Below are 24,503 nucleotides of genomic sequence, written 5' to 3' on the forward strand. Positions count from 1 at the left end.
AATGCCTTTGTTAAATCGACAAAAATCCCCATAACCAAGATCCTGTCCTCGATATCTTTACTATATGTTTTTTTTGGCCGAGAAGAGCCAATTCTGTAGAGCACCTTTTACGGAATCTATATTACGATTCTGTTATGAATCTTAACTTATCAGAATAATTTGGAAAGTGAATATGAAGGACACATTCAAGGACTCAAGAAGAAACCGGTAAGATAGGGATGGGAAGGTAATTGGTTAGACTATTTTATCACTCTTCTTGTAGAGCATGGACATTTTTTCTCTTTGTAGTTTGTCATGGAAACTACCAGTAGAGACATATGTATTAAAGACATATGTCAGGGGAATCGCAATTGCGTCTGCGACAAAGTTTATTGGATGTACCTGAATGTCAGAGTTATCACAGCTGCTAGTATTCTTTATCTGTCTAATTATGGACGAAATTTCAGCCTCAGTAAAGGGTTGAAACATATAGAATGTGCACTACTATCCCTCAGGTAGCGAGAGTGTTTCGCTGCTACTGGAAAAAAGAACAATTTTATTAAGTATTCGTTGATAGCTCTTGCAATTAAATTCATTATTTCTGATTACTATTCTATTGATAACAACTTGAGTCAGTGTTAAAAGATCGCGTTAGAAACACCGAGTTGATTGTTTTCTATGTCCCACGGATCTGTAAAAATGTTATTGTAATAGTAGTTCTTTTCGCGTTTTAATTCTTTGTTGAAACTATTACGGTATTTTTTTATATTGCTTAAGAGTCCCAGCCTCTGTAGGCAAGATATTTCTTGTACATAGCCTAGTTAGCTATAATTTTCAAAAGCACGCCACGAGTGATCCACGGCTTTCTACTTTTCCTGGGCGAGAAGAAAGCTCTGTATAGAAAATTGGCCTCGTAAATTGTTAGAAATTTTTTGACGAAGATTTCAAGACCTAGGTTTGCCTCATCATTTCTGATCGTTTCTGTCTGCAAGACATTGTTGACAGTTGTTTAGATTTCCAGTGGAGATATTCTTTAAAACAGGAGGTATCGACTCTTTGCATTGTTTTAAATGGCCAAGGTATATAGGTAAGTGGTTGAAATCACAGTCTGTTACTTCAGACTTTGCGTTTGCTATGTTAGAACCAATCATTTCTTGTTGACCTCGCCGTTAGCGGTGCAGGACACAAATGGGGAAAGACAGACAGGTCGTTACTCTTGAGTAAAAAGTGAAACTTCAGCCTGTGCATATTGCGCCAAGTGTGTAAAGACGGTATGTTATGGTGAACCATCAGTATGTATCAGCATCAGAAAGTAAACCTCAATATTTTTTGCCGAAAGACAATTCGTCTTTTAATATGTTACGCTTATGGACGCCGAAATACCCTGGCGCTCAATTGTGCAGGCGGGTGCAAAAATAAATTTAGCTCAAGTATATGGAAACTACCTGTTGACGGCTCTCAAGGCGCTCAGTAGTTAAGGACAGAAACATCACCATGAATATTTCCAGCTACTCTTATTCGCGTCGCCTAAAATCCTTACGGTCGCTCTAGGGCGCTATGTTTATGCATCTATTATTTGTGGCGTTTTTAATACAGCCGAAAACGTTGAGGTGAAAGTTAATATTTTCTAGGATCCATTACCATGCGGAAACAAATTAGTTTAACACTGCGCTTGACAATATTTTCTGCACAACAAGGCACTTAATCTATGCAGTAAGAGACTACATTTGTATGCGTGCGAAGCCATGTGCCAGAGATGTACCGCACCGGTAAGTAGAATTGGCTGGACGGTGCTTTGCTAAAACCTGCGCGCGTAGACAACCTGTTCTCACAGCACGTCGTGTGCCTTGAAGTCTCTGCAGTGCTGTTGAGTACAGAGCTCTTTTAGTGAGCAGCGAAGGTATTTGCCACTCGACGTGCTGGGAATGCTTTCAATGAAATGTACACCGGCGTGCAAGTGCTTGTGGGCAGCAAGATTGCCTGAAACGAGAAAAACATAAGAAGAATGAGCACCAGCCGGTGATAACCGATGTGAAGTACATAACACCTTAATTCATGATTTCAAGAAGCCACAACGACCCACTTCAGCACAGCTCGGCAAGCTTTGGTTTCCCTCTTTTACAGCATAATGATTAATGTATTTGTCGGAGATGTCTCAACAGGTAGCTTTTCAGTCACGGGTTGAGACGATTGCGTTTAGCCCGCAGTATAATTCCCTTTAGTTTTGCTTTCTCGAACAAGTACACTTTTTATATTTTTGTGATGTCTCAGCCACAAATGTACGCAATTATCAGTCTCTTTAGGCACCATATAGGCTATCAGTCTCTTTGGGCAACATATAGGCAATTAGTCTCTTTGGGCGATATATAGGCAGAAAATAAATAAATTAGAAATATAAATGCGAAAAAAGCACAAAGCGAAGGGCTGAATTTTGGAATACTGGTACGCATTTTTCGTATCAGTCTGAAGGGAGTGCAGCCATCAAATCTTCCGCGTCGCGTGTTTCAGTTTTTGAAATGGTGCGGTTGGCGTTTGTATACATGGAGCACTCCAAAGTATTCCCCTGCTACCAACAAATGATAATTAAATGAACTTCTTGTTGAAGCTATGTCGGTGGCTGTGATATGAAAGTCCTCGTTTGGTCACGCGAGGTAATAATAATCCCTGATGTTTGGATTTCATTGTCTAGTGGTCTTAAGCCAGCCTGCTTAAAGAGTCGAAATGACAACAAACGACGTATCAGGAACAATCGCGTGTTGCGCAAATAAACGCACGCGGTAGAATGCTTCTCCCAGCTAAACGGGCGCATTGTTCGAGCTGAAATTTCGCACAGAAGTGGTATTTTTCGGCAGAATTGTTTCATCCTACATTTCTCAATGTGTTTCTCAAAGTTTAAAAACGATAGCGCAGAATGCGATAGCGCAAAGTTTCATCCTACATTTCTCAAAGTGTTTCTCAAAGTTTAAAAACGATAGCGCAGGATGCGGACGTGAGAATCCGTGTTTAAGGCCCCTCGTAAACAAAACAAGCTTTGCAACCTTCATGCTCTACCCGTCGTTCAAACAAATATGCGGCATCAAACACCAAACAGCGAACGTTGACTTTGTGGATTGTGTTGTTTACTCCCTCCCGTTGCCTTGTGGCAAGATGTATGTTGGCCAAACAGGCTGCTGTTTCAACGACTGGCTACGCCAGCACAACAATATTGTTGGAAATTCTTCCGGAAGCTGCCTACAACCATTAACTGCTGTAATTGCCGTAATTGCGGTCAACTGCTAATTGCGTGCCATACCATCGGATGAAGTCGAGATCAGCTGACCCGGAAGATCACAGACGTACAGAGAACAGCATCTCTGTGAAGTACTTGTGTTAGCTCACCTTCTCTTTCATAACTAAAAAAAAAGAACTGGCATTTCTGCGTATATCAACGTAATCCTGCACATGGTTACTGATTCTGTTCTGGGCAACTACGCACTGTTATCGCGCACGCGCTCTCTCATTGACACGGGATTGCTGAGGACATGTATAAACCACTTGCGTTCTCACAAAATAAATCAGTTGGAAGTAACGCTTGTCCGCGTCTGTTCTTTCTTCGCCCGTGTGTTTTTAGCGCTTTGGAAAATGTCATATTTTCACTACCTAGCCCGATCCGCCGGACATCTGAACGGAAGGAGCAAAAAATGCAGACCTCAGACACTTTCTGCCGCATTGAGGAGATTATCTTCCGTAGTCGCTAACACGTCAACATGATGTTATAGCGTGCCGTCATGGTCCTGCCGCAGAAGACGAGGACAGCCCCAGCACGCCTGCTAAGCACGCGCAGACTGGATTTCCTAGTTGCTTAAATGCATGCCGGTGGCACGCTGTCCCGTTCCCGCCTGGCTGAGCGCGCCCAGCCAATATATTTGTGGAGACCCGACGACGACTTTTGTCTGCGATTCGTCTCCACAACGTTAAATCTGTCCACGCTGGGTATCGCGCCAGGTAGGAAGTGGTGTGTTTGTCTGCTAGTTGCGAAGGTCGGGGCGAATGGACATCAGCACCACAGTGGCGAGGACACAGTAAATGAAGTGGAGATGGAGCTGTGGTGCATTGAGGGATAAACACTTGGTGCGTCGGACTGATTTCTTTCCTTCTTTACTATGACCTGGGGACCGGGATTGCGCAGCACTATGCGGGTTTTGGGGACGCGATTCTGCAATTTTCTTGGTTAGCATGGAGCAGGCATTAGGCAATTCGCGTTTAAGTTTCTTTCAGTGTGGAAACTCTAAAATCACCACCAAAACTTTTGGACCGAATCTTGAGCTGCAATCGCTATTTGATAGATGGACAAAGCTACGCGCACTGCACGCACAGTTCAGTAGCGACTAAACTATGACAATTTAGTGCCGTAAGAAAGCAACGTACCACAGAACGTGTTTCTGCGTGAGAGACAGTCTTATGAAGCGGTTCCCGGATGTCTTGGTGACTTCGCATCAGCTGTCTACAGTTTTACTTCCGCAATTTGTAATATTGATTTGTATATTTTGAAAAGATAGTCTTTACTGTCATTGTCTTTGAAGAGTAGTGCACATTCTCAAAAATAAAATACGCGGACATCTAGAGGCGCCTTTTATGAGGCCATCCTTGCAAATTCCCGCTAGCTACTGTGATTTTCTTTTGCTGCCGCCCGAGCAACCGCCATGCGAGAGGAATTGTTGCCATTGGAAACACAAACACCACTTCTAATTCTTCAAAAGTTCCAGAGAAATATTTTACTCTAAACGCAAAACGAAGCATGAGTACTGCTCCAGGCAACATTGCTACCGCATGCGCGTTAAAGCCTAAAAGTTTCTTCAACATTCTCCACCACTGTGGATCCCAAAAATTCCTTCTGAAGCGCATCGTTGACACACGACTGCTGTCCGTATAGCAAGTCTCTTCTTAAGGTGAGCTGTTCACAACCAAGTGAGAGCTGCTTGCCGTGACCTAATGTATCTGAGCGTTACGAGGAGGTTATCCGATAGTTGTTAGCGTGCTTAATGAAACTTTATACGATTTCAGCAGCGCGAACACGGTTAGGAAAAGACAGAAGGCGGACAGGACAGAGCGCTGAACTATCATCTTTATTTCAAGAATGCCCAAGGCCCCGCTCTTAAATACACACGGTTCCTCACAACGAAATCTACCCGCCCACTGTCAGGGATGTGATAGCAAAAAGAAATGTGTTCCCCGTTTCAAAAGAACATCTGTGCTAAAAATGCATAAAAACCAGTTGACGCGCGAAATTGTTGAAGCTGACTACATCAGGAAGTCTAGGGAAGGTCGTGTTAGCACTCCTTCAATTTCCCTGTCCGAAAAAAAAGTCGCCTTTCTCTCTGGTTTTATTTGATTTCACCCGGTTTTAGTGGCATCTTTTACATGATTTCTTACGTTTTAGCTGTGTTAGTTGCTGGCGTTCATTCTTAGTTAACCTTTTAAGCAGTTGTTTTCGCCATTTCACCTAACAACCTCCGTTTCCTCGGCTTTGTTATCCCATCTTGTTGTAGCAATGTCATTCCTGTCTGTTTAGCTTTTTTTGCTTGTGTTTTCTTCAGACCTTCATGCACCCTTAGCCCTGTTGTTCCATGCTTTTTACATGTTTTTCACTGGTTTTTAGTCTTTTCTTTGTTAGCGCTCATGCTCGTTGTATCCTTGATAACCCGGGAAAAATTGATAATATACTCGTTCGCGCTCTGATTGCGTTGTGCTTAGATAAATCCCCCAGGTGGGCGCTTCTGTGGCGTGTGTATTTAAGAGCGGGGCCTTGGGCATTCTTGAAATAAAGTTGATAGTTCAGCGCTGTCCTGTCCGCCTTCTGTCTTTTCCTAACCGTGTTCGCGCTGCTGAAATCGTATGGATTCCCACCAACTAGCCCGCCAGATTGCGTTATTAATGAAACTTGCCTAAGTAATGGTGGTGTTACCAACTGTACTATAGGTGACGCCGGCTCTTAGTATGATGGTGAACTGATATTAATGGCGCAATGCAACTTTGGCCAAAGAGCGCGCTGCACAAGGTATTTTTATTTATATTTTCTTTACATTGTCGCAGAATCTCATCCCAGAGAAGAAAGCACGCGGCCAGGAGATAGCATATTTACCCACTGGAAACCGGTCTGTACCTGGCGGCTCTGGGGAATAGGAACCCCCATACTTCCTGTATACGAAACAGCAAAGTATTACAGCTTGCTCGCAAAGATTTGGAACAGTGAGCATGGTAGTGGGTACTGCTTTTACCCAGGGCAGGTTCACCAACTCAGGACATACTAGCGGCAATGTGTCCCTCATGTGAAGCCCCGTCCAGGGGTCTTTGAGATTGTAAAAACAAAAAACGAAAATGAAAACAAATTAAAGTCACACTAACAAATGCATTCTTTCATCCTTGCTCATGATATCTTCATCCTTGCTCATGATATTGTTCGGGCTGCTACAGGACACAGATGACCGCCAGCAAGAGTGAAGTGGGATTCCTCTGCGTATATGCCACTGTCCACGGAACACGGAAACCAAAGGGAGTGCGGGCACATTTTCACGTACCAGGGTTATGTAAGTACGTGTGAGTGTCAAGTGCCGACTGTACTAACGTGCATGGTGAATATGTATTGCGACACTTATGAATGGGTGACAGCGTGCGCGACCTTCATTCAAGACGAGTACAAAATTGTTGCGTGCAAGTAATTAAATAAAAAACAAGCATAGTGTTGTTATTTCGATGTATCGCGTCAGATTTCGAGAAGAAACTCTGTTGTGATTGTGAATCTCCAATAGACGCCCATGTACCACTGTGCTAGAATCTTAAGAGCACGAAAAATACGTACAAAGCACCAAGCGAATAATCAGTACTATTCTTCCATAGCCACTGGAGTTCTCCCACAAATACATTTATGCTGTTCCAAACTGGCCCTAATAATGGGGTTTTTGCGCTTGCAGCAAATTAAATGAGAGTTTTTAATAAGTATAAACCGTGTTCTATAAAGGTATTTCTAAGAGTGGCTGTCTAACACCGTGGTAAAAGGGTTGCGCTGGCTAAAGTTAAAAACACCCTAAGATTACACACATCAGACAATATTGAAGCATGTCTTGAGATACGAAACACCCTCGAGACAGACTTCATAGGCGTGCTTTTGCGCGTACACTGTTGTTGACGAGACCGCTTAGCTCGTCGATCCCAGGTTAGCAATAACGATGCCATCGAAGCTCAGCACAGCCATTCATACCGGCCACGAGTTGCTGCAGCCTTTCTGCCTCCCTATGCTCTTCGAGGCTTCCTGGTTGGAGGCGACGCCGGGGCACCACGAATGCCCGCGCCGCCTCTCCGTACTGTTGGTGCGGAACCCCAACGACGACCGCGTGATCCACACCAGGGTCTGCGGTAAGCAGCTCCTCCAGCTCGGCCGGGGCCACCTGCTGGTCCATGCACTTGATCAGCTCTTTCAGCCGGCCGCACACGTAAAAGCGGCCGTCGGGAGAGTAATAGCCTACGTCGCCTGCAAAGGGAAAAAATATCGGCTAGGCAAAGAGTTTCGTGGTCGTCATTTTGTACTCGACAAGTAATTGACGGCATTGGCGTTCTCACCTATCCGTCTCACCAGGACAAATAACAACCGAAGATCAAAAAACAGGCAAAGGACGGAGCAAAGGCAACGACGGTTGCTGAAATTCTAGCAGCTTTGTTGCGAGAGGTTCACAAGAGTGGTTCATCATATATATGCTGTCCGACAAAAGGACGCGTCTACGTATGCAGGATAAAGCCATCTCTCTGCATGCTAAGCTCTTAACCAGGCATGCCTCCCCTTTACTGATTACAGTTTTTCTCTCTCTATTCTCTCTCTCTACGAGAGAATCCAGTGGGAGCCTTCCTCTCACAATTGCCCTCAAGTCTAGCTATCCGTTCGGACTCGACATTTTACCGCGTGACACACTGTTTTCATTTTCTAATGACAACAGTAGAACCAAAGGCCTGAGTGCAGTTACGCGTATTAGGAGAGATGAGGTGGTGGCTAGCAAGGTATTCATCATAGCAGTTTCCTTCCCGCGCCCTTTTCACATTGTTAGCATAATCTGTTAACATTTTCTTTACGCACCTCACGGTTTCTCCTTGATACAGCTCTCCCAGCATGAATGAGAAGTGAAGCATTTTTTTTAGAATTAGGCGAGCTTGAAGAATTCTAATCTATGAAGCTTGAAGGTAAAGCAGGCCAAGCTTTTTTTTTGCGCTATTACTTAAAACGGTGACGTAACCGCCAGTTGAAGCGGTCATGAAGTGCAGGCTTCTTCTCACAGCCTATCGTTGAGCGAAGAACCTGGGTATTGACGTCATACTGAGGGAGATTTCAGACTTGCGGTGCCTTCTCCCACCCACTCCCGTTCGTCGTCGGATGCCGCCAAACGACGCTCCGTGGACTCAACCTTCAATGAAATTTGATTTATTCTTTCGAGCACCCTCAGTATGACGTCATGACGTGGCCTCTACCCAGTGCTGGGCACTGCAGAGCAGCCTGAACCCCGTCAATGCTCCATCGACATTTGCTTTATTAGCATAAACAGACTTCGCATGCTTTTGTTGCTTCAGTTTGGCGGCAAGCCATTTTGCCTTTAGTCCCGAAAGAGGACGAACGCTTCCGGGGAAAGACATTGGTCCCAAATGGCTAATTATAGTTTGTAGTAAATGTTACTAGAGGTATCTATCCGTGAGGAAAGTGTAACTGTACGTGCTTAGTGATTAGTCTGCCGGGGCGCTGGCAGGTCTGCCAGTCGTGCGCAGAATACGGAACTGCTTAGTCAGCGGTTAGGCGACCGCGCCACTGTAAGCCTGTTTACTTTGCTGAACCTCAGTGCCAGAAGCATATGGAAGAAATGCAATGAACTAGAAAGTCTTCTTATCTCACAAAACCTAGACGTCGTAACCATAACCGAAACTAGCTGAATTAAGCAATTCCGGACATAGAAGTAATACCTAACACCAACGAGATAGTTCGACATGATCGCAGCATGAGGGTAGGGGTCGTAGCCATAGTTATAAAAAGGAACTAGATTCCACACTAATTCCATATAACACACTCATCGAAATGGTCTGTATACTGCTGCGGGTTTGTCATTTTAGCCCATGGTTTAGGCGTGAAATCCTAAAGTTAAAGCGTCGCATCAACCACCTAGGATCGAGACGTATTAAAGCAGGTCCCACTATAGTGCAGTGCGTTCACACGGAGCACGAAAATAAATCACTCCAAGCATAATTTTTAATGTCAAAATGCGTTATTTTCTCTCTTCATATACTCGAAAATTATGTGTACACTTAACATAGAAGACCCGCTAAGCAAAATCCGTTCGGACCGAAGGGAAATAAACTATCCTTATTGCATTGCATCAGCTTTCAACAAATACTTTTCTTCAGTTTTTACAGCAGACAATACGCATGACCCTGAATTTTGGTTCCGAGGCATTATCTTGCCAGACTTATTATTGCCTGTGGAGTTGTTGCTGCCCTACTTAATTTGTACAAAAAGAAGTCTCCACGTCCAGTCGGCATCTAAATTAGTTTCTTTAGCGCTATGCAAAATGGTTTGCTAAATACCTGGCTCTAAACGAAAGCCATCTAAATTCATGTTCCAACTGACTGGAAGGTTGCAAAGGTCATCCCCATTCACAAATCCAGTGATAAGCTCTGTGTGACTAATTATAGGCCGGTTTCACTATTGTGTACTTCAGGCCAGGTTATGAAACATTTGATCTTCAAGCACTTGAGTTCCTTTACAAAAAGAATTAACTTCTTTTGTAGTAGACAACACGAATTTTGGCGTGATTTGTCGAACTCCATACAACTAATGAATATTTAGCATGTCTAGATAAGTGTGAGCAAATCGATGCTATTTATCTCGACTTCACAAGTGCCTTTGATTGTGTTTCGCACTGCGTGCTGATGGTAAAGCTCCGACATCTACTTCAAAATCAGCGTCTTGTCCAATGGCCAGATCCGTATACCTTTCTGAACGACACCAGTATGTCCAGATACCTGGTTGCAATTCACTATCAGCTCCAGCTCTGTCAGGAGTCCCCTAGGGCTCCGTACTTGGCCCGCTATTGCTTTTTAAGTATTTAAATGACCTGGCTTTTATCTCCCCAATGCGGTGCCGCTTTTTCCCAGGCAATGCGTTGTATACATACCAATTCAAAAAGCAGAGGATCACTGCATGCTGCAAAATTACCTGTCAGATCTTTCCATGTGGTGTCAGACTTGGCAAATGTCTTTAAATACCTCTAAGTGTCCAGAAATGACAATAACATGGAAGAAGTGTTTTCTTAATTGCACATAAAAAATTAATGGTACAGCTATTGGTCCTGTAAATGAGTCCGAATGCTTGGGAATTGCATTGAACAGTAACTTAAGTTGCAACTCACGCATCGGGCGCAGTCTTGGTCTTGGTATATGTAAATGATATCGCTGAGAGCATTGTATTCCTTGTGCGTTTATTTGCTGACGATTGTGTTGTGAATGACAAATTGTCACTGATCATAATGTTCCATATCTACAAACAGATTTAAAACCTACTCAGACCTGGTGTTCAACTTGGAAGATGAATTGAAATTTTAAAAACTGCGTGTATGCCTGTTTTAACAAAAAGAAAAAAACTATTGATTCCCGGTATATGATTAATAGAGACCTGATATGTAAAGAGGCTATATATAAGTATTTAGGCGTAACACTCTCACTTCATTGTTCATGGAATGCACACGTTGACGACCTGGTGCGTAGAGCAGGTAGGGCACTAAATTGTATTTAAAGAAACACGAGATGTTCTCTTGTCCGTTTCAAAAATACTGCCTAACTGAGCTGCGTAAGACCTCTTCGAGAATATGGCTGTGTGGTTTGGGACCCTTCGAGCAAGACGCTTGTTGAGCATACAGAAGATATTCAAAACCGCGCGGCCAGGTTTGTCTGGGGACGATTCAGAAGAAACGACCACTTAAGGGCCATGAAAGATCAGCATAATTGGGAGCTGCTTGCCTTCCACCCGAAGAAAACTAAGGCTTAAACTGTTGTTTACAATCTATCACATTAAAACCGGTATTAATAAAGAAGACAACGTTAAAGAGCCACACTACGCCTCCAGACCCATAGACCACAGCTCTAAAGTTCGTGAGTATCATGCCAGGACAGGCACTTACGCAAATTCCTTTTTTAAGTCGATCGGAGAGTAGAGTCGACTAGCTGAATCATAAGTGTGCTGCGTGAATGAAGATGTTTTTTTCTATACTGTAACCTCCCCGCCCCCCGCCCCCCCCCCCCCCCCCCTGCTCTAACGCCCTCGGGCGCTGTGGGCAATGTCTGAATAAAGAATAAAGTATAGTTTCAGAGGCGTCCACCAGGCTTTGGCTGTTAAGAAATCATCTGAAGCACTTCAGAACTAAAATGAAATTAGCAGCTTACACTGCATTAGTACACCCACTGCTGGAATACTCTCACGTCGTTTTTGACCCGCACTCAAAAGTAGACATAAATCGCATTGAATAAGTTCAATATAAAGCACTTAGATTTATCTACAACGCATATGGAACACATGTTTCCATCACTAATCTACTGAGACGATCTAACTCCAGACAATTGAATTCCGCGGCAAGTCGCATAGCTTAAAAATGCTGCATAGCTTCTTTAATACACAAGCAACAATGACCTTTGATGACTACAGGCAATGTAGCGCATCACGTCCGATACGCGGCAAACACAACTCGTCAATCGTTGTGCCACAGTGTCGAACGAAGCTTGCCAGTTTTCTCTTTTTTTCCAAAGACGATATCCGAATGGAACTTGCTTCCGCGTGACGTAGTCTGTTTGAGAAATTTTAAGTCTTTCGTACCTGCTGCCGTGTATTTTTTTTTACAAGCGTAGTGTGTTCATAATTTTCCGCCTCTTTTTCTTTAGAAAACGCACTGTGTTTATGCTCATTCCGTGCTCGCTTCTTTCTTTGCTTTCTTACATTGCAATGTACAAAGATGTATCCCCGTACCAATCCTGTCTTGGCCATCATAAGGGAGATGGTGGTATTGAATAAATAAATAAACAAAATTTGCGGTCACTACTCTCAATAGGCAGTAAATTTTCATAATATTTGTTGGTGCTACTACCTTCTAGAGGTAGCGAATGAGGTAGAGGTAGCTTCCTTGCAGTTACCACCCGCAGCTACTACCTACGTACTAGCCTACTGTATGTGACTAGCAGTTACCGCTCACAAAGTTAGTTACTTCACTGCCTTTTTAGGAGAGTAGAAGCTGAACAAACAGGTAAATTTGTGCCTATGAAGACCTTCAATCCGGTAAACAGATTTACAACTTTTATACAAAAGGGCGTGCCACATACTGAGTGAAATAAAAATAAAATAAGACAAATAGTGACGTCTCACCAGTACGAACGAAGCCGTTCTCGAATGCGTCAGCCGTAGCTTTCGGATTGTTGATGTAGCCTTTAAAGGCGCCTGGGCTTTTCACACAAATTTCTCCAAGCTCGTGTGGTCCCAAAGGTTGGCGACTGCCCTGCTCCACGACCTTACCAAAGGAGAAGTGCGTTTTAAATGTCATGAGCTTTGATTTTCCTCCAAAGATACATAAGCGCACACGTCCAACCGATCACTATTTCTCACGTATGAATTCAAAGGACAATATTCCTCTGTACGCGATAATTGAGAGGACCCTCGATTTCATTACAAATGGAGTCTGTTCTGTGAAAGTGGCGTTCTTTCCACCATCTGCTAAAATTGGCAAGAACATATAATGAAATAAGTGCAGTTTGCAGCATGCCTTTGTTCCGCTGTTCATATTAGGGGTAATGAAAATAGATATCAGTGTTTTCTCTATACCGTCCTCATGGCAGATGCTGCGAGCAATATTTCCTCTCTCGGTTGTCAATTCACCGTGCACTAGGGCAGCGTAATGTGGATGGTTTAACTTCCTCTGCATGTTTAACTTTGTTTTTTTTTGTGCTTAGGTTACCGCGGAAGACAGCATTAAACGCTCATTAACATTCTGATTAGATAAGAAAAATGCTTCAAGGAAGTAGGCATTAGCACGAAATGCCTCTTGATCCTCTTGTTTTTCAATAAGGCTTACTTGTAAGTGAGCGCTGTGTTCGTCACTTCCCGTCTGTCCTTGTCTGTGCGCGCTACCAGTACCTGCTTCAATGGATCACCAAATAGCCCAACAAAGGACTACTCTAGGAAACCACAGGCAGGACTGTCGATACTACGGGACAGAGAATCATGACAGGGAAAGCGAGGAGGTCAGCGTGGGCTGAAATCTTTACACACTGAGTGGGGGAGGAACCACGGATAGCTGCGCTAATCATAATACTGAGGCAAAGGACAATACTGAGCTTCGCGCATGATAGCCTTGGATGCTTATGCTCCACTAAACACAACACAACATGCAAAGGGGTTCAAAATATAGGCGAAAAACAAATGGCGTAATGAACAATAATGGCCAAAAGATGATACTGAATTGAAATATTGATACTGATATTTATATTGATATTGAAACAGGTTTGGTTAGCTCCTGGCTAACAATAAGCCTTGTTAGGACTGTTCGTAACATAGCGTTATGAGCAAAATCACTCTGAATGAGTCTGATGTGTTACTGTCTCCAACACCGAATGCTTAATATGGATGTCAGTTGAAATACTTCGGCCTCCAATACCAAAGACCTGATACAAGCCTATAAGTCCATGATAAAAAACTGCAAACGGCAAAAAAAAAAACCCTAACACCTTAGCCGCAGTATTCTGCGATGGGTGTTCAAAGTAGTGCCTTCTTCCACCGCGTGATGTAAAGCGTCGCCATCGCCATTTTTCATCGGTTTCTACTGCGCTTCCATACGCTCGGCAGCCACCAACACTGCCGCCGAGGCGGCGTAATTTATCCGTTTGGATTAAGAGATAGAAACGCTGGACTATGTTTTCAGTGGTAGCTTTATGTACCCGCACACAAGGTGAAAAAGCGGCTAAGGAAAAGATGGCGCTAAGGCTTGTGAAAAGCAGGGGAGGGATGGTGCTTCTGAAGTAGTGAAAGCGGCGAGGAACGGTGGGCGCGCACCCGGCGTGAAAACGACTGAACGCGGCGACATGTATAGCGTCAAAAGCGGCTGAGGAAGCCCAGCGCGCTCTCCGGCCGGAAAAAGTGGGCTCCTAGAGCCCCAAAAGCAGCTAGCAAGACCATGTCCGCTGCCTCACTCAAAGAACAGAAGCTTGCGAAGATGGTGGCACGTTAAGCAGCCAAAGGCCCTGGCCAATATCGGTGCGCGGCTGCAACCATCAATGGGCCGTCCGAGAATGCCCTTCGGGTTTCTTGTAATAGATGTGATGTTTGCACCCACTCATGATAGCCGGATAGACAACGAATTTTGTGATTGCACAACGGGTGCCGCGCATTAGTTCAGTTAGCCACCTCAGTGTTGCCTGTGCATTTGAGCTCGCCTGAACAGCGCCATCTCCTATACAACCTGTACAGCCGCCGCGTTGGCGCAGTGGTTATGGTGCTCGGCTGCTGAACAGAAAGGCGCAGGTTGATCCCGGCCATGGCGATCGCATTTCTATGGAGTTGAAATGCTAAAGGCTTGTGTTGTGTGCAATGTCATTGTACATTAAAGAATCCAAGGTGGTCGATATTATCTGGAACCCGAAGTCTCTCATAGTCTGAGTGGCCTTGGGACGTTAAACCCCATCAGTCAAACCTTCTCCTCTGCGGAAAGAAAAGGACCACAAGAAGTCATCAAAATGAAAAACTTGATACCACCAAGACTCTCGTCTTGTTGGTATCAAGTTTTTCATTTTGCTGCTTTTACGCGTCCTATCCCTAGAAGCTGCTCTCTTCTTCGGCGACCTGCCGCGGTGGCCAGTGGCAACGGTGTCCGGCTACTGAGACCAAACACGCCAGATGAATATTTCTGTGCAATCCTTGAACTTGTTTCTTTACTTATCAAATTTCTTTTTAAAACCGTATAGCCGAAAAATTACGAAGATATCGCACACATGAGAACACATGATTTTCGGAATACAGCACTACCTTATGAAATTTCGACTTTAAGAAAGCGCCATAACTGGTGATTGCTTTTGCCTTTCTAATTATAACTTTTCTCTTAAATCCTCCACTTTCATAATGATTATAATAATCCGCGCTGAACACACGGCAGGACTATGGCCTCTATCCATGACATCCTTGATTTTGGTGTCTTGAGTCAGCCACGACAACGACAGTCTAGTAAGCTTCCTGAGCCCGTCGAAAGGGGTTTGCTGTCATGGTATGCACTCTGACACCTTAATGGACCATGGGTTTTCATTTCTTTCTTCGTTACCTGTCCTGCCTATTGGCATAGCTTTTTAAGTACTCCTCAAGAAACCACCAATCCACACTTGCTTTCTGAAAGTATTTCTATATTTATCACGCTTAGTCTTTGTTTGCTTCTACTGATCTTTTTTTCAAAAATTTCGAAATACGTTCAGAGAAAATTGGTGCTCTTACTTGGTCTTGAAGCCTCGACAATTTGCTTCCTTATTCAATTGGCTCTGATTCATAGGGAAGCCATGGATGTACTCATTTCTGAGTTCGAACTCTGGCTTTCAGCTCTCCTAGTTACCACACATCAAGACACCGAACTACTTTACAGTTTGAATGGAAAAAAAGCTGTTGAAGTTCGTTCTTTGAGACGAGAGGTTCGCAATTAGTCTGCCGTGCAGTTTTCGTGCAAACCTTGGAAAGCAGTCTGCCGTGCAGTTTTCCTGCAAAACTTGGAAAGCAGCACAAAGCCAAGTTGACCTCTCTGAGCCACTTCTGATCCAAATCTTGCTCGGAGCTGTCAATATGGTAACTCTGTCCGCTTTCTCCCAACTCGTTTTCTACTCTCGCTCCTTCGGTGAGGCTGCGACTGGACTTCAAACAAACGCCGACGACGTAGCTGCCGTTTTTGGAAATGAACCTTTACTGCTAACGCAGTGAAAGATAGCTGCCAACTCTTAAAGCCGCGAACAGGTTTCGAACTAGTGCCAACACACAGAGAACATCTTCGTTTCCCAATGCCTCCTAATTGGTAGCCTCTCGCGCTAAGTATTCTGAGCTGTCGTCTTCGCCATATTTCATCGCTATGTTGTGCGCTTCCGAATGACAACCAGCAGTAGTGCTGCCGCACTACCGTGCAGTGAAGGTGGATGAGTCACGAAATAGAAAGTAACGCCTCTGTCGCCAACGGCAGCTTTCTGTAGCCGCTAAGGAAGGTAAAAACGCGGCTGAAGCGTGCCCTAAATCGGCACTATAACGCCCAAGAAAACCAGATGAGCTCTACGGCACATCATTGAACGAAAGCATCGGGGACGCTAAAAGCACCGAGCTGTACGAAAAGATAGGCGGCTGAACGTGGCGACGCGTAAAGCAAAATTAGTGGTGAGCTAGGTCTAGCAGATATAGGATCTTTGCGGTACTCGACTGCTCCTACAACCACCCATGAGACGTCATAAAATGCACTGCATCTTTCCTGTTATGCATTTCGTGCTTTATACCTTTTCTCAGGCACGAAATAGACAGTTTTTCTAATCGCTTTCATTTCTTATTACTTTTTGGAATATGTAGCAAAACATACGGCTGCTGGTTTAGGGGGCCGCAAAAGGTCGCGCCGCGCTCCGGCTCCTCCAGAGCGCGACCCAGCAAAAGTCACACATAGCATTTACTGGGTGCCAGGACACACCGACATAGCGGGGAACGAACGTGCCGACGAGATAGCTCGAGGGTATACGAGCCGAGCTTCCTCCCAATCGGACGATCTACCCGACCGAGTCCGTCCTACGTGCTCAGACATTCTCAACTACTATAAGGGGGTAAAGATCCGCTATCCGCCGCCACATCGTGATCTAAATCAACAACAGGCAGTGTACTGGCGAAGACTGCAGACAGGAACATTTTCAAACCTGCATATCCTTAGCAAGATTTACCCGACGCAATATCGGGACACTTGCCCGTGGTGTGGTAGCAAACCATCGTGTACCACATCACGTGGGAATGCACTAAGAACGATAGCTTTCGTAAAGAAGCGAGTGCGGAACACTGGAAGAGCCGGCTCTCCAGCGGCGATCTGGGTTCCAACAAGGTCAGATCCAGCAAGCCCAACGAGCTGCGAAACTCTGCGGAGCCCTGGAATAGGGGCACCGAACCTGTGAGAAGAAGGAAGATGGACCTCTTCTTTCTCGTCAGCTACTAGCACAAGACCTTTCTAGGGGACAGCGATCATCAGTCTTAGTTGACTTCACGCCCCTTGAACTGTTTTTAATCCATTCTATCTCATTAGCTAGGGCACCTTGTATAAGCATTGATTAGAAAGCAAATTTCCGCAACAATCAGTAGAATTCTTCGTCACCCAGTGCTGCAGCACAGTTCCGTTTCGACTTCTGCAAGCCAAGCTACCAAGTTAACATAGAGTTTAAAAAATAGCTTTATATAGAGGCAAGTTATAAAACTCGATTTCTAAACCCGGCCATCTCATGCGCCCATAATTCAGCAGTTAGTAAACTGAGGCGCTGCCAAAGAACACCAGCCTTAACTATTGAGAAGGTTTTATGGCTTTTCTACAGCCTTGAGCTGCTGATGATGGTTGAAACGCTGATGCGTTTTCCTGTCACACTAAAAATTTTAAACCAAAAAGCTTGCATGATTTCGAAAAAGGAGACCCGCGGGAAGTTTCAGATAAGGTGCGGCAGAGCGGCAGAGCTATGATTTTATGAAAGCGACGAGAAAGAGGAAAACATTTCCATGGCCTTAGGAAACGGCGTCGGAAGCCGTATCCCACTTGTTCAAGAAAACGGGCAATTCTGTATTCTCTGCGCGCCGGCGCAAAACCCAGATTAGCGAACCGTCGTGAATCCATAATTGCGTCTTAAGGCTGAAGCTCTACGTTAACTTCTTCAAAAAGCATAAACGGCACTTTAGATAAACGCAAGCATTCTGTTCTTAGCTGCACTCCTCTAGATATTTTGTTAATATTCAGAATGTCATACACGGCACCCGAGAAAAAGAAGAAAATCCACTCGCTCTGTCTATGCGTTTACATATTCAGAAAAACACTTACCTTCATCTCAACGCAAGGTGCTGGCTTTCCGACACTCTCGTAGTCATCCAGTTGTGGAATCGAACAGGTGATGCAACCCGTAAGCTCTGTCATGGCGTACGCTGCAGAAGGAGGGGCAGTTTCCACAAATACTCTTGTGATAATAATGGCCTGAAGACTTGTTTTTTTAAAGTAACGTCACTTGGAAACAACAAAAATCTAATTGGCTTGCCCGATCATTCTCTCCACTAGGCTTATGCATTTAACACTACTTTAATGCCCTGAGAAGTTCACAAAATCTGAACAAGTGCTTCCATTTTTGTACGGCTGCCACCATGTGCTGCATGGTGCTAAGCATCAAAAATTACTGCGAGAAGGTTGGATGTTCAGAGCACACCATGTATTAATGCGAAAGCACTTATACGCTCACCAACGCCGTCTAAGAATGCTGTCATTCTACTTTCGTACGTTATTGCGATCTTTTGCTGCTGCCTAGCAACCCAAACTTACCCGAGTTGCTTGTGTAGTCTCGAGTACTTACTCAAGCAAACTCGGGTAAATTCGGAGGAGAGCCGCGCTAGATGCGCGAGATGTTGCTCGGGAAGAGCAACATGAGTTGCACAATCCCTACCGGTGGCTGCGATATAAACAGCCACCTGCCAGTAAAGTGCCGCATCGCTTAACCGCTGTGCCACTGCGCTGGCAGTTGCATGAGGACTCTATGAATGTTAAGCAGATAATCTGCGGATGTTAAGCAGGGAATGGCCAATTCTGCGTATATGGGCATTAACCCACTAATTATATCGCGTCATACCCTTAAGGCGCAGCTAAAGAGTCTCGTTCAATTGAATGAACACCTGCTTTCGCATCTATTTTTCTTTTTTTAGTGCGAGGCAGCCATTGGTGTAAATTTACTCGCTTACCACATCGCGGGACTCTAGCTATCTGTATCAAAGGAAGATATTTCCATTCGATCATGCGGTCTTCGCTATTGGCGGCCGACGAAGGGCGCCAGTTGTCAAGATCCAGGAAAGCTGGTTACGGCATGGCTTAAAGGATTGAGACAACGACGCAATTTTTAAGGAACATAGTGGCAGGACTTGGATTTTTAATGTCACAAAGTTAAATGTATCGTTCAGCGGAAAACCCGGCGTCGGCGGCGTTGGGGTGTCGAAAAAAGAAGCTGTTACACCCGCCACCGAGGTCACGTCACCTTGTTACGTTATCACAACCTGGCCACCGGATTGTGAGCAAACTGCCCGCCGTGGCAGGTGGCATTTGTTTTAATGAGTGGTCACGAGACGTTGCTGGGGAAGAGCAACATTGGTCTCACAAGCCCCACCTGTGGCTATGTTTGAAAGGGCTACCTACCGGAGCAGTGGTGCATCGCTTACGAGCTGCACTAGTGCGCCACGAGCGGTACGAGGTTCTCCACACGATCCATGAACGTAAAGCAATAACCAGTTTTGCACATATGGGCGTGAAGGCAGAACCTAGGCGACAGACAAATAGCACAGCCTTTGTCAAAAATATACAGCCCGAGGGGTTTGCTTCCAAGCCATGTAGCAGCACTCTTTAGCACATCTGGCGTTCCCTAACTTGGGAGGGTTGAGGACTTACGTTCCTCCCGCCTTCGTGAGATTAGTGTTCCTCAGTATGCAAGAGGGCTCGGAAGCAGTCACCTTGAGCTTTATACTTTTGACAAGGACTGTAAATCTGCGGGAGGGATCTGTAATCGTAACATATTGTAGTTTTGTAATTTTAGCGTAGGTGAAAGAAAAGACTGGTGGTGAAAAATGGTGAAAGGAAAGACTGTGTCCGTATCTGCAAAGTGATCCGCAAAGAGGACCCCGGGCCCCTCAGAGACCTATTAACGCTATCGCATCATACCCTTAAGGCGGATCTTATGTGTCCTTTCAAGCCTTTATGCTCATTTAACCTGTCTACATGGCCAAGGCATAAAGGCGCCTAAAAAGTATACTGAAGAGGAGCGCGAGCTTTTCTAGCATGGTCCTGTATGAAGTGTTATCCGTATACTAAAAGAGAGACAGCACTCTGTAAGTTAAAGCACATTATGTACTATCTGAATATGTAATGCAGACCCAGTTGAGGTAAGAGTTGTATGTACTTGCATGTTACAGTTTAGAGGCTACCAAAAGGCTCTTGGCCGGTAACCATGTATCTCACTGCGTTCCTCTGTGCCCACTGGAAAAGCTCAGAGAATGTAGTAGCTCGAGAGTACTGTGCGTGCTCGCAACTCCCAAGAGCATATAAGTGCTCACTTGTCTGTGAAAGTGGTGCAAGGTTCTAATAGAGCGAAGCTTGAGCAAGCATATTGTGCAAACTGGAATGTCCAGATTCAAGTTATGTAGAATTTGTTTTTGCATCCGACAAAACTATGCATTTCGCGCAAAGAATTGCTGTGTACGGGGAAAATTCCGTCGTGCGCGCTGGAGGCACAATAGAGCCCAACACGGCTGGAAGAACACCTTGCATGCATATTGCCTTGTGTTTTTTGTAATCGCTTAGATTAGCGTGCCAGTCAAACTTTTAGAAATGGATATCGCCAAGGTAATTAATACAAAAGCATGAAATGTCTTACAAGTAGTACAAAGGGGAAACTTTTAGATGAGAATCAAACAACCGTAGATAGATATACATTATGTCGAACGACAGCCAAGGTGTTGGCCTAGAAACAATGTTTCTTGACATCATGTCTGTCTCGACACCATCCCCTCATGTCTCTTGACCTCAAGCAAACCGGAACCTTGGGGGAAATACCAGCACTATAACAATCCACAAGTATGAGGATGTTATAGGTGAAAAATTCCAGACTGATTAGGTTACTGCCGCTTACAATGCATAGTACATTGATAAGGCGCTAATAGAATCATAGTACCCTTTGGCCTCAGTCAACTAAAGGAACAGGCTGGTTTTCGGAGAGGGTACTCCACAATAGACCACAATCACAACTTCATTCAGGTAATATAAAAATGCGCAGAAATTAAGTAGCACTTATTTGCTTATTTGTGTCAGCTTAGATTACGAAAAAGCAGTTATTTCAGCCAAAACACCATCAGACACACAAGCATTGCGTTTCCAACATTATCGGACAAAATTTTGACAATTGAAAAATTGTAAGATACTTTTATGGAAATATTGAAAGTAGTATTATATTCTTCTGATATGTAGCAAAATCTCTCTTTTAAAATGATTCCATCGATCGCATCGAACAGTTAAGACTGCCATAGAAAAGCAAAAGGGAATGCTTTTGACGATAAGAAAAACGTTAATAAAAAGAATTCAAGACTGCCGCCGATCTTCTGCAGGTATATTGATTGTTATAGCGAAATCTTGCATTATGTGAAAAGGTTACATTCGTCGATGGTTTCCCGCTCAGAACAGCTTTTGCCTAGAATTGTTGGCTATGCTCAACCAGGCAACGAAAGAGGCCCATGTAAATTTCTTTACAACAGCTACAAGAATTGCGCAGCGACCACAACTCGCCAAGAAAAAAGTGTTAAAATACCTGTAAAGAAAGATGTCAAGTGAGAAGACGAAATCTTTCGCTTACACCACGTGTTGACACGAGGCATCGAGGGTAAAACTTTGAAGAGCTGGGAATAAGAGTTAACCGCAAACACCTCAGAAACCTCATTTGCCGATTACATTGCCCTTCTAAGTAACTCAGGGGAGGAACCGGAGATCGTGTTTGGACCGATGCAATAAAAGCAGAACGGTGAGGGTAAAATCTATATATAGAAAACTGATCTCTAGAGATTCCGGGGATGGTAACAATAGCTCACGATAGGCAACGATGTATTAGAAGTTGCATAAGAACATACCTATCTAGCGAAACCGGTGATTGCAGATCCGCACCATTAGAGAGAAATTTATATGAGAATAAGCATCAGGCCTTGTCCATTTGGCACGTGAAGTGACGAACAGCAGCTTACCAATGTCGCCCAAGAAGATATTGCATATTAGCCTAATAGAGCCAGCACTAAAAGCGGCACGAACTTGCAGGCTGACGAAAGGCTCGAAATTAAATAGAGAACAACACAGCCAGCAACGGAGAGGATAATGATAGTGTTCATGTTAAGATGATAAAAAAATCATGAGGGAAGCAGGGGACAAGAGTGAATTGCAGATAGCCTTGCTAAAGTGAAGCACATGAAGTGCCCGAGTAGCACGCAATGGGGGCTTTAGTGAGTCCCACATGGGCAAGTGGGGCTAGAGCAACCGCTAATGCACCTACATCGGCCTCTTGTGTGGAATAAGTGGGCCAGGCTGGGCTTTGCCCCTTTGACACGGGTCCCATAGCGGCGTTGCTAGGCCTACCTCATGCCCCATTCCTACACCAAGGTCAGATCCGTCCCTTGTCGGCTACTTGAGGACAAATTGAGGTTAATTTGGGCTCAATGCTGAAACAACCTGTGCTAGCCCAAATGGGGCTGCCAACACGAAGCCGCTGTAGGTCCCACGTAGGCCATGGCGGGGCTTGAAAACGGACGACCCCAAATGCTGCCCACGTCAGTCCCACCTAGCTTATATGAAGGCAGATGCAACATCAATGTGGGTTCAGTGCTGAAAAAACTTCAGCACTGAACTTCAGCACATCTAAACGGGTCTGCCCACACAAAGCTTCTGTAACTCCTGCATAGACCATGACGGTGTTGGGAAATGGGCGCTCCCAAATGCTGCCCAGAACGGTCTCTTGTAGCGTTCATGAAGACAGATACAGCGCCAATATGGGCTCTACACTGAAAAAACCTCTGGTAGCCCAAATTCAGTTGCCCACGCGAACCCGCTCTAGGTTCCACATCGCCCGTGGCAGGACTCAAAAAAGGGGGCGCCCACATGCGCCCCAAATTGGTCCCTTCTAAGGTAGTTGAGGGCAGGCGGGACATCAATGTGGCTCTATGAGGGAAAAAACCGCGAAAGGGGCTGCACACACGAAACCGATAGCATCTCGCATCAGATGTGCCACGGCTGGAAAGCGGGCGCGCCCACAAGCTGCCCACATCGGTACCATGTTGGGGTCTTTGGTGTAAATGCAACAAAAATGCGATCGCTATGCGAGAAAAGACGCAGCAAGCCTAAATGGGGCAGCAGAGTCGTTGCCGCAGGCGGTCTCACATCGGCTACAGCCAGGCTTAACCCACCGACGTGGCTCCATCGCGCTTTGCATGCATTTTTTTTTTAATTCACAAATTTCTATTATGCGGACTCATAACTTACTTTTATGGATAATTTTTGGTGTAATTCTAAGCCTCTTTACTCGCTTACTTCAAGTTACCTGGTTTGAGCTCTCGCACTCAACTAAACTGTGCAGAATAATAAGACCATGCAAAGGAAAGACTGTGCACCCACTGTCCAGGACGCACTAGACTACCTGAGACTCCGAATGTAATTATAGGCCGAAACAGAAACATGGGCTCTCCGCGCAACGCGAAAATATGGTGCGTTGCCTGCACAAAGTGCAACATGGGATCACTTCAGAAAGAAAATTTCGGTGGGTTGCTTATTTGTGGCTGCCACTGAAAAAAAAAATTAGTGCATGATATTAAGCTTTCAGGGTACAACGGGAGCGTTTGGTGTGGGTCTGCCCCTAAAAGACCTACATTGGCCCCTTGTGGGAACCATGTGGCTGGCCCAATTGGCCTTGCCCCTTTAGAACCCACATCGGTCCCATACCGACTTCGGAGATATCAGATAAAATCACATCAGGTAAAATCGGACCGATGGCGGAGCTGGGCGGGCTACTGACATCAATAAATTCAGGCCGAATATGGGCAGCCCCACAAGGGTTACCTGCATCAGTACCAAGTGGAACCTAGTGGGGCGTATGTGGGTAGCCCACTGGAGGCCGACTTCGGCTCGCGTTGTGCAAACCCCACATTGGTTTCACCGGGGCTCACAAGGGCTTCCCAATTTGGACGCTCAAGAAGCCTCACTTCACAGCCCACTTTGTGCTATATGGGTGGACATGTGCAGGGTATATAATATAATGGCATGTACTGATGGAGCTGGAAAGTAACATAGTAGATTCCAAGGGACGGTAAACGGCACCAGTAGGCTGCAGAGAGGCAGGACAGCCGTTGAGATAAGGCGCTTTGCGGGATAGGGTGGCTGCAACTGGTGCAGGACACTGTTAATGGCAGGGATGCGGGCAACTCGTTTTCCTGTGGGAGAAGTAAATTTTGCAATGATGATGAAAACGATTACGATGAGAACGGGTGAAACAAAAAACACACACGACATTTTATCATTTCTTTCTGCTGATATTGACCAGCACACATTATTATATTCCATATTATCAACTGCCAAAGTAGCTATATAGGTGACATTATGCCTTAAATGCAGTGCGTTTGTGGACCTCTCGGCGAGGAAGTTTATTTAAACGATGTATGTGCTGCTAACGCTTACAGC

The 24,503-nt window shown here is 44.9% G+C and overlaps 1 protein-coding gene across 1 annotated transcript in view; it reads right to left on the bottom strand.

Moving 5' to 3' along the window:
- Positions 1–356: 356 nt before the first annotated feature.
- The window catches only part of LOC149357984 (uncharacterized), a 45,940-nt gene continuing 21,793 nt past the window's right edge, over positions 357–24,503 (bottom strand). The window contains exons 7-10 of the mRNA XM_089576699.1: positions 18,093–18,193; positions 12,398–12,539; positions 7,217–7,486; positions 357–1,959 (exon numbers count right to left, since the gene is read on the bottom strand). Coding sequence (XP_089432825.1) covers positions 1,808–1,959; positions 7,217–7,486; positions 12,398–12,539; positions 18,093–18,193 — 665 coding nt within the window. The 3' untranslated portion in view covers positions 357–1,807. The remainder of the gene's footprint in view (positions 1,960–7,216; positions 7,487–12,397; positions 12,540–18,092; positions 18,194–24,503) is intronic.

This window comes from Amblyomma mixtum, chromosome 3, assembly GCF_055824585.1.
Source record: "Amblyomma mixtum isolate Tamu chromosome 3, ASM5582458v1, whole genome shotgun sequence".
Lineage (NCBI taxonomy): Eukaryota > Metazoa > Arthropoda > Arachnida > Ixodida > Ixodidae > Amblyomma > Amblyomma mixtum.